The 10,580-nt window shown below is 49.6% G+C and overlaps 1 protein-coding gene and 1 long non-coding RNA gene across 2 annotated transcripts; both read left to right on the top strand.

Annotated features, from left to right (window-relative positions):
• Nucleotides 1-2,884: 2,884 nt before the first annotated feature.
• On the top strand, nt 2,885-5,256 carry LOC126643962 (uncharacterized). The gene is made up of 3 exons (XR_007629832.1): nt 2,885-2,930; nt 4,077-4,247; nt 5,188-5,256. It is a non-coding gene; the product is annotated as an uncharacterized LOC126643962 (long non-coding RNA).
• Nucleotides 5,257-5,310: 54 nt separating this feature from the next.
• On the top strand, nt 5,311-10,342 carry LOC126643964 (zinc finger protein 501-like; the record flags this gene model as incomplete). Its single annotated transcript, XM_050322757.1, is given in 2 exon segments — nt 5,311-6,621; nt 6,623-10,342. Coding segments are annotated over 2 exon segments (1,347 nt in total), but the record flags the coding sequence as incomplete, so codon positions are not given.
• Nucleotides 10,343-10,580: the final 238 nt, after the last annotated feature.

Raw genomic sequence — 10,580 nt, 5'->3', positions numbered from 1 at the left:
AGAAAAAGGAAAAGAAAAGAAAAAGAAAGAAAAAGAAAGAAAAAGAAAAAAAGAAAAAGAAAAGAAAAAAGAAAGATATAGGAAACAAAAAGAAAAGAGAAAGAAAAGAAAAAAAAAAGATAAAGGAAAAGAAAAGAAAAAGAAAGTAAAAAAAAAAAAGAAAAAAAAGAAAAAAAAACGAAAAAAAAAGAAAGAAAAAAGAAAGATATAGGAAACAAAAAGAAAAGAGAAAGAAAAGAAAAAAAGAAAAGAAAGAAAAGAAAAAGAAAGAAAAAGAAAAAAGAAAAAAAAGAAAAAAGAGAAATGAAAAGAAAAAGAAAGATAAAGGAAACAAAAAAAAAGGAGAAAGAAAGGAAAAAGAAAGATAAAGGAAACAAAAAAAAAAGAAAGGAAAAAGAAAGATAAAGGAAACAAAAAGAAAAGAGAAAGAAAGGAAAAAGAAAGATAAAGGAAAAAAAAGAAAAGAAAAAGAAAGTAAAAAAAAAGAAAAAAAAAAGATGAAGGAAAAAAAGAAAGAAAAAAGACAGATAAAGGAAAAAAAAGAAAAGAAAATTAAAAAAAGAAAAAAGAGAAAAGAAAGATGAAGGAAAAAAGAAAGAAAAAGAAAGATAAATGGAAAAAGAAAAGAAAAAGAAAGTAAAAAAAAAAAAAAAAAGATGAAGGAAAAAAGAAAGAAAAAAGACAGATAAAGGAAAAAAAAGAAAAGAAAAAGAAATTAAAAAAAAGGAAAAAAAAAAGATGAAGGAAAAAAAGAAAAGACAAAGGCAAAAAAAGAAAAATTGAATAAAACAGGAAAAAAAGGAAAGAAAAATTAAAAAAAAAAGGAAAAAACCAAAAAGAAAAAATTAAAGGAAAAAGGGAAAAAGGGAAAAAAAAAGGAAAAAAGAGGAAAGAAGAAATAAAAGACAAAGGAAGAAAAAAAAAAAAAGGAGGGGTGGAAACAAAACAGAAAGAAACCATAAATGTGGTGTTATCACTTGTGCCTATCCCAGGTGTAAGAAATGTGTGCTCTGTATTTAAAACAAATACTTTTAAAACAAAAGGGGGGAATGTGACACCTCAAGTACACAAAGCTCTGTTTACCCTTCGTTTTTTTGGATTTGAATCAACAAGTATTGAACAAAACCCCCCAGCAGACACCTGATGACAAGGCCCCCTCAGCATGGGAAGGGCTCTGCTGGTGTTCTGTCTCCCTCAGGACCCTGCTGGCTTCCAGCCCCTCGGATGGACCCTTGCACAGTTTTTAGGGTGTTCTCTACAATTCTACCTTGAAAATGAGACTAAACAGGCCAATGGAATTTAGGGGGATTGATATGGGAGTTGGGGAACAGGGTTGGCTCTGGGGAACTACTGTGTTAAGGGTAAAGGATAAAATGCAGCTACGTTAAAAGCTACAATTCCTGTACAACTACTGTTAAAATCTACAAAACCTAAAAACTCAAAACTCCAAGGCAACAGGACTCATAAAGCCCATCCACTTCATAATGGGGCTCTCATCATAAAGGCCATTTCCTCATACATGCCACACGCCTCAGAATGGTGCAGCCTCATCAAAGCACTGGCCTCACAAAGCCAATACCTCTCACCATGGGGCTCTCATCATAAAGCTGATGACCTCAGTAATGCCACAACCTCCTAAAGGCTCCAGCATCATAAAGCTCCTTCACCTCATAGTGGTGCAGGCCCCATAAAGCCCCTGTCCTCATAATGTCCAACAACCTCATAATGGGTCTTTCATCATAAAAGCTCTGTCTGCATAAAGCCCATACATGTCATAATGGTGCTGTCCTCATAAAGCCTATAAACCTCATCAGGGGCTCCCATGATAAAGGCCATGTCCTCAAAAACCACATAAACATCATAAAAGCTCTGCCCTCATAAACCCCACCCACTTCATAAAAGTGCAGGCCTCATAAAGACACTGCTCTCATAAAGCCCATAGACCTCACAATGGTGCAGGGCTCATAGAGCCCAAACACCTCATAAAAGAGCTCTCATCATGAAAGCTCTGTCTTCACAACACCCTTAGATGTCATAATGGTGCTGTCCTCATAAGCCCATAAACCTCATAAAGGGGCCATCCTAGAGTGTCTCTCCTCATAAAGTCTCTCTCCTCATAAACCCCATCCACCTCACAATGGGGCAGCCTCAGAAGGTCTCTGTGCTCATAAAACCCATCCACCCCATAATGGGGCAGCCTCAGAAAGGCACTGTCCTCATAACCCTCACACACCTCAGAACAGTGCAGACCTCATAATGCCCCTGTCGTCATAAGGCCCATAAACCTTCTCATGGGGCTGTCATCACAAAGGAGATGTTCTCATAAATGATATAAACCTCATAAAGGCTCTGTCCTCATAAACACCAGAAATGTCATAAAAGCACTGTCCTCATACACCCCACACACCTCATGACAGAGCTCTCATCATAAAAGATCTCTCTGCATAAAGCCCATGCAGGTCATAAAGGTGCTGTCCTCAGAAAGCCCATACCCCTCATAAGAGGCTCTCCTCATAAAGGCCATGTCCTCATAAACCCCATAAACGTTGTTCCCTAAAAAGCTGCAGAGGAAAAGACTCCAGGCCCAACTACGTAGGAGATCAGAGGAGCAGCAGAGGTTGTCCATGAGCCTCCAGCTCCAGGAATACAAACCCACAACCATCCCTTCCAGCGCAGGGGTTACAGTTTTTATAACGATTTCCACCCAATGCCCGTCCCGTCCCCGCCCCGGTTCTGCCCCGCTCTGCCCCAGGAACGCCCGTGGGGAATTGAGTCTGGGGGAGTTTGGAGCTTTGAGCCGCTGCAACTACAACTCCCGGCGTGCCCCGCGCGGAAAAGGGGGCGGGGTCTCTGCCGGCAGTGCGCGCGCACAGCCCCGCGGTGGCTGCCGGGAAAGCGATGGCGGCGGCAGCGGGATCTGCTCCGACTCTGTGAGCCCTGGCGGGGGCTGCGGCGGGGCTGGGGATGCGCTCGGGGGCTGCGGGGAGCGCGGCTGTGGGCGGGAAGGCTGGAGGGCTCGGCAGAGTGGAGAGGAGGGGCTCGGGGGTTCCCGAGGAGGTTTTGAGGTCCGTGAGGGGCTGTCGGGGGGTCGCGGAGGGGATTTGGTGTCCTGAGGGCGCTCAGAGGGGAGGGTGAAGGTGCCTGAAGGGGTTTAGGGGGTCCCTGAAAGGGCTGGGGCCTTGGAACCCCCTCAGGAGAGAGGTTTAAACGCCATGGCTGCACTGCGCAGGCGCCGGCGGAGTCCCCATGAGCGAACTACAACTCCCATGAGGCCTCGCGCGGCGGCGCCATTGCCGCTCGTGCCACAGCTCCCCCTGCCGGCTGGGCGGACTGACCGCAGGGAAAGCGGGTCCTGATGCATCCCCGAACCCCAGAGACCCCCAAAACTCAGCACACAGAGACCCCACATGGAGGGGATCCAGGGGGTCCCCAGAAGCCAGTCAGTGGGGTTCAAGGGGCCTCGCAGTCCTCAGGGGAGGGGTCCTGGGGGTGCCACCCAAAGTCTTGTGGGGGAACCCCCCCAGTGCCCCCAGTATAGCCCAGTGACCTCCCAGTGGCTCTCAGTATGGCCCAGTAACCCAATCCCAGTGACCACCCAGTGTTTCCCAGTGACCTCCCACTGCCCCTCACTATTGCCAATGATTCTCCAGTGAGCACCCAGTAACCCCCAGTATGGCCCAGTAACCTCCCAGTGTCCCCCCGTGTGTCCCAGTAGTCCCTCAGTAATCACCCAGTCCCTCCCAGTGCCCCCTGGTTCCCCCCAGTGTGTCCCAGTATCCCCCAGTAATCACCCACTACCCCCCAAAGCCCCCCAAGTGTCCCCAGTGTCTCTCCACATGTCGTTGAATTTTCTGTGAGTGTGAAGGGGGAACGGGGGTTGGTCTGGGGTCAGAGGGTCCAGAGGGGGCTCCTGGGGGGTGATAGAGGGTTGGAGACATTTGGGATGGGGTTTGAGGACAGTGGAATGGGGGCGTCAAGGGGAATTGGGGCCATGGGGAGGCCCTGAGGACATTGGGGACACCAGGGGGGTCTCGGGACTCACCTACTTGTGGTGCTGCCCCTCCTCTCCCACCCAGGTGCACCTGAGAAATGTCCCGGAGGTGAGCCCAGAGCTGGCCCTGAGGTGGCCCTGAGAAGAAGTGGAAGGCAGAGGTGGTGCTGAGGCAGGAGAGCCCCGTGCTGGGGAAGAGGCTGATCTGGGAGTGCCCAGCAGCGAGAAGGTGCTGTGTGCATGCCCTGTGTGCCAGGTGAGCTGGGGCTTTGCTGCAGAGCTGCGGGCGCTGATTGGAGCGGCTGCAGCTGCTGAGCTGGTGGCACCCAGGAACACAAAGTGTGCCCGGCCACAGAGCCTGCAGAGAGGAGCAGGGACAGGGTCAGGGGAGCTCTGGGGGGCCGGGAACCTCTTGGCTGGGCAGGAAAGAGCCACTGGCCACGAGGACGGGGTGTTGGTCCCAGCCACTGATGGGGCCGAGCAGAGCATGAAGCCTCTTCGGCCACCTCATGGGGTGACACTGTCCCCTCCCTGCAGGACACTGCCCCCAAGATCTTTGGGGGGACCTTTTTGGTGTCTACTGCTGGTTGCTGCTTCATCCTGGGGACCTGAGGGCCCCTCTGCAGTCCCATCCCTGGGGCACAATCTGCTGTCCAGAGCTCGACTGACTCCATGCAGACTTTGCAGGGAAATCTGTGCTCGCAGCCCAAGGATGTCACGACCCCCGTGCTCCCCCAGGCTATTTGGGACAAGTTCCCCCTTCCTGGGGAATATCTGGGAAGGTGGCACCCCCAAAAGCGAGAGTCAGAGAACAGACCCTTTGGACCCCCAACACTCCCAGCATCCTGAAGTGGAACCCCTGACATCCCAGACAGGGGAGACCCTGTAAACCCCCGAGGGGAGAGACCAGAGAGGGGGAACACCTGGGACAATTGTTTTGGCATGAATCTTCATGTTTTGGATGAACCTTAACTTTCGGAAGTTTCAGAGGGGATTCATCTATTTCTGAGGTTTTTTACCTCAGCCTCAGTGGTTTTGGGTTTTTTCTCTGAATCAGTGCTTTAGGTTTTTCTGGGCTGAATCGTTATGTTTTGGAGGTTTTTATGGTCCCAGGATGCCCGGTGAGTCCTAGGGATGGACTTGGGCAGGAGGAACCCCCAAGCCAATGCACTCAGCCCTTGTTTCTTCTCCAGCAGGATTTGTCCTTCCCAAAGCTTGGGCGGATGGAGGAGGAGGCTGTGAGGAAGAGGAAGATTCCGCAGGCCCCCCAGGCAGGTGAGGAGGAAGTCAGTGCCCCTTTGGCCCTGTCTTGTGGTGCCTGTGGGGACCAAATTTGGGAGGATGTCCTTGGCCTTCCCTCTGGGCTGGAGGCAAATCCCCTGCCTGTCCTTCTTCCTTCCTGCCCCAGGCCCCGAGCTGAGGACGGAGAGCACGGAGGACAAATCCCCCGGCAGAGCCTGGTGGGAGAGGCTGTTTTGAAGGGCTCCCTGGTGCAGGAAGGCAGCGGGGAGGAAAAGACCCGGAGATGCCCCCAGAGGAGGGGCTGCAAAGCCAGCCCAGGGAGCTCTGAGGAGGAAAGACCTGTCCTGTGCCGGGAAGGCACCTGGAGCTTGAGCTGGAGCTCGGAGCTGTTGGTCCCTGAGCAGCCTCCCAGCAGGGAGAAGCCCTTCAGGTGCTTGGAATGTGGGAAGAGCTTCAGGGAGAGCTCCCACCTTCTCAGCCACCAGCTCATCCACACTGGGGAACGGCCCTACACGTGTGGGGAATGTGGGAAGAGCTTCACCCAGAACTCCACCCTGATCCAACACAAGCACATCCACACTGGGGAACGACCCTACACATGTAGGGAATGTGGGAAGAGCTTCAGGAAGAGGTCCAAGCTCCTCAGCCACCAGCACATCCACACTGGGGAACGGCCCTACACGTGTGGGGAATGTGGGCAGAGCTTCAGGCAGAGCTACACCCTGATCCAACACCAGCACATCCACACTGGGGAACGGCCCTACACGTGTGGGGAATGTGGGAAGAGCTTCAAGCAGAGACCTGCCCTGACCCAACACCAGCACATCCACACCGGGGAACGGCCTTACAGGTGTGCGGAATGTGGGAAGAGCTTCACCCAGAGCTCCACTCTGATGCGACACCAGCGCAGCCACACTGGGGAACGACCCTACACATGTGGGGAATGTGGGAAGAGCTTCAGGGACAGCTCCAGGCTCCTCGCCCACCTGCGCATCCACACTGGGGAACGACCCTACATGTGTAGGGAATGTGGGAAGCGCTTCTCCAAGAGCTCCAACCTCTACAGCCACCGGCGCATCCACTCCGAGGAACGACCCTACACGTGTAGGGAATGTGGAAAGAGCTTCAAGCAGAAACGTGCCCTGACCCAACACCAGCTTTTCCACACTAAGGAACGGCCCTACACATGTGGAGAATGTGGGAAGAAGTTTCAGACCAGCTCAACTCTCCTCAGGCATGAGCGGACACACACAGGGGAGAGGCCCTTCCGCTGCACCGACTGCGGGAAGGGCTTCACCCGGAACTCCACCCTCGTCACCCACCGGCGCATCCACACCGGGGAGAGACCCTTTAAGTGTGGGGAGTGTGGGAAGAGCTTCACCTCAGAGCTCTGACTTGACCAGACATCAACGGACCCACCGGTAAGAGAAGCTCTACGAGTGCCTTGACTGTGGGAAGAGCTTTGGCCGCTGCTCCCACCCTGAATGACCCCCCTGATGGTGAGGCAACCCCTGGAGTCCAGTGACTGTCAGTCCATCACTTTCTACCAGAAAGGGCCAGTCCCCTTTCCCAGGGGCAGGTTGTGCCAACAGAACCCTTCTTGGGGCTGTGTGGAGATTCCTGCCTTGGCTGAGGACCCCCAAGGTCACTGCTGGAGGTTGAGAGCAGAGATCTCCCCACGAGCATTGGTCTGAGGGAGTTCCATCCTTCTCTAATTCATAATTCTTGCTTTGGTGCCAGCTTTAGTAGAATTGCTTCAACAATTGCTTTAGGGTAGAGCACTGTCCTATCTTATGCTGTACTACTGGTAGTTTTAGTGTTTCTATTGTGCAGTAAATAATTCTGATGAAGATCTTTTGTCTAATCACTTGTAACCCTAAATAATTCATTTCTATCAATAGATCTGATTTGCCATCATTAAAACCTGGGAGACAAAAGTGGTTCAGTCCCACCTCTGTAATTCCTCTAAACTGAACCTGTTGGCATAACCTAAGGTTGAGATTGGATCCAGCAGCCCCAGCACTCCACAGTCAGTTGGAAGCTCAGGTGGGCTCCTCACTTTCCCAACTCCCCTCTACCCAAAGACCCTCATGGGAGCTTTGGATCCACCAGACCACTCCCCCCTTTTCACCCTTCTCCCTGTTCCTCCCATGGAATTTTCCATGGTCCCCTGCTACAATCTGCTAAAATATTGCAGAAAGAACTTCAGATTTGAATATTCCCTTGAGCAAAATTAAAACTCACACAAGTTACCTGTTGATACCAAAACCTGATTTTTATTAATTGCTAAGAGGTGCAAAGAGAAAGGAAAAAATAAGAGAAGGTTGGAAACTGCTAAGATTACTCCTAGAAGCAGAGAAAAGATACCACTGAAAATACCTTTACTCGCTGAGCTGGTGTGTGTGTGTGGGGAGAAGCAGTTTCTACCTTTTTTTTCTCTGTCCCTGCAGCTTTTGGATGTTGTCTTTGTAGCTGCAGGGGGTCTGACAGCTTTAGTTCTCTGCAATGCACCATGTGTGGTTTCACCGCTCACGCCCCTGTCCCAGGCTGTGCAGGGTCTCTGCTCAGCCAAAGCTTTGGGCCCTCAGAAATATGGTCAGGGTAGAACTCCCACATGTGGCACGGTGGTCTCAGCTCTCTCCAGGCCGGCACAGTTCCAGTCTCCGGTGGCAGGCAGGCAGCACGCGGTGGCGGAGAAAAGGTGAGGGGAGGTGGGCAGAGATTCTCGGCTACAGTCACCAGTTCTCTCTCCCTTTCCTCTCCCTCATTTTCCAAAATTTGTCCTCAGTTTTTATAGTGTTCACAGGAGGTTGAACGTGGTTTCTTGGCACGTAGCCAGTTCAGATGTTGGAAGAAATATGATAACCATAAACAATGGCAGGATCTTTTGGCAGGAAAAGTGCCGTGGGAAGTCCTGGTGAGAACTACTGGCAGAGAACTGACAGAGAATGTTTGGTAGGAAGTTTTTGACAGGCAGAAACAATTGAGAAACAATTTTCGGCATTTCTGTATTATCTGTGTGTTACAGATGGTTGCCATGGTAGGCGACGTAACAGGGAATGCATAATGGTTACCATGGTAACCGACCATAGTGATGGGGATGTATGATGGTTGCCATGATAACCGTCCATAGGAAATGGAATGCATAATGGTTGCCATGGTAACTGACCGTAGCAATGGGATAATATGATGGTTTCCATGGTAACCAGAGTATCAATAAGAATTCATAATGGTTTGCATGGAACTGAGGTATCAATGGGACTGCATAATGGTTGCCATGGTAATCGACTGTAACAATGAGAATACATAAGAGTTGCCATGGTAAGTGACAAAACAATGGGAATGCAGAATGGTTGCCATGGTAACCTAGATACCAATGGGAATGCATAATGGTTGCCATGGTAACCGCTTGTGACAATGAGGATGCCTAATGGTTGCCACAGTAACTGATGGAACAATGAAAATCCATAATGGTTGCCATGATAACTGCTTTTAAGAATGAGAATGCCTAATGGTTGTCATGGTAACCAGGATAACAATGAGAATTCATAATAGTTGCCATGGTAACCTAGGTAACAATGGGAATGCACAGTGGTTGCTATGGTAACCGACATAATGATTTGAATGCATAATGATCCCATGGTTACTGATGTAACAATGCTGTGTATAATAGTTGCCGTGGTAATCGACCTAAACAATGAGACTGCATAATGGTGTCCGTGGTAACCGACATAATAATGAGAATGCATATTGGTTGCCATGGTAACGACATAATAATGAGAATGCATAATGGTTGCCATGGTAGTGACCGTAACAATTCGAGTGCTTAATGGTTGCCATGGTAACTGATGTCACAATGAGAATTCATAATGGTTGCCATGGTAACTGATGTAACCATGAGAATGCATAATTGTTTCCGTGGTAACCACTTTTAACAATCAGAATGCACAATGGTTGCCATGGTAACCAAAGCTAACAATGAGACTGCGTAATGGTTTCCATAGTAACCGAGGTAACAATGAAAATGCATAATGGTTGCTATGGTAACCTAGGTAGCAACTGGAATGCACTATGGTTGCCATGGTAACCAACGTAGCAATTTGAATGCATAATGGTTGCTGACATAATGTTACTGACATAGCAATGCTAATGTATAATGGTTGCCTTGGTAACTGACGTAAACATTGAGATTGCATAATGGTTGCCATGGTAACCGAGGTAACAGTGGACATGCATGATGGTTACCTTGGTAACTGACCATAACAATGAAACTGCATAATGGTTGCCATGGTAACCAGTGTGATAATGAGAATGCATAATGGTTTCCATGGTGTAAGGGGGTACTTTTTATTCAGATGATCAATGGAGCACAGAGAGGTGACAAAGTGATTATATTCGCATGTGAAACCAGCCAGAGTGTTGTACAAGGTAACTTTATTGCACAAGTTCACTGTAAGGCCCACTGTGCCTTTAGCAAAGTTAACTGGATGTCCCCCATTATCAGAGCTGAGTTCCTCCTTGGCTTGGCTCCCCTCTGCAAGAGAGATACAAATCCCCTTGGAACACAACAGTACAGGTCGTCCATAGGGCTGAGGAAAGTGATGGAGAGGAAGATGATGTGGGCAGGGGTCGTTGGCCCCTTGCCCTACAGTGGGGCACGCCCAGACTGTTGCCATGAGGTGATGAACAGGTCCTGTTTGGCTGCCACTCAAGCACCACCTTCTGCTGCGTCCTGGCCCTACGCAGTGTAATGTAGAGCTGATGGAATGGGGTGTCGGCACTGCTGGGGGGAGCGATGCTCATCCTTCCATCCACACTGTGCTGCTCCACGGGGACACCCGCCAAGCACGGGCACCGACCAGCCCTGCAGAGCCTGGTAGGCCTGGCCTGTCTGTGCAGGTGAGCACCAAGGAAGCAAACATTTTATATCCTTTTTTTTGTATCCCTTTAATTCCCTTTTTACTAGCGAATGCTGTAATAAAAGCTGTTTGTAGTATTGTATGCATGGCAACTGATAATGTAGTGGGTTTGTATTTTTCAACTTTTGAATCTCTTTGCTAGTAGTTTTTTTTTTTTCTCACTGCAATAAAAGTTTTTTGTAGTGTTTGAGTGACTGTTGTACTTGTCTTTACTCCGGGCACGGATTCAAACTAAATAATGCAGAAGGGACTGGCAAGAGGATTCAGGGGGTTCTGGGTGGGCTGGGGGAGACCAGGGCGGGGTTTGTGGGGTCCTGGGTGGTCTATGGGAGGTTTTGGGGGTCCTGAGCCCCCCAGCTCCCCCCAGAGATGCCACAGGACACCATCCACAGCAAGATCCTGGTGGGGGTCAGGGGCTTCGTGTTGGG

The sequence above is a fragment of the Myiozetetes cayanensis genome, unplaced genomic scaffold (genome assembly GCF_022539395.1).
Source record: "Myiozetetes cayanensis isolate MyiCay16 unplaced genomic scaffold, myiCay2020 scf287, whole genome shotgun sequence".
NCBI lineage: Eukaryota > Metazoa > Chordata > Aves > Passeriformes > Tyrannidae > Myiozetetes > Myiozetetes cayanensis.
The sequence above is the reverse complement of the archived record's forward strand: the minus strand, read 5'-3'. Positions and strand labels throughout refer to the sequence as shown.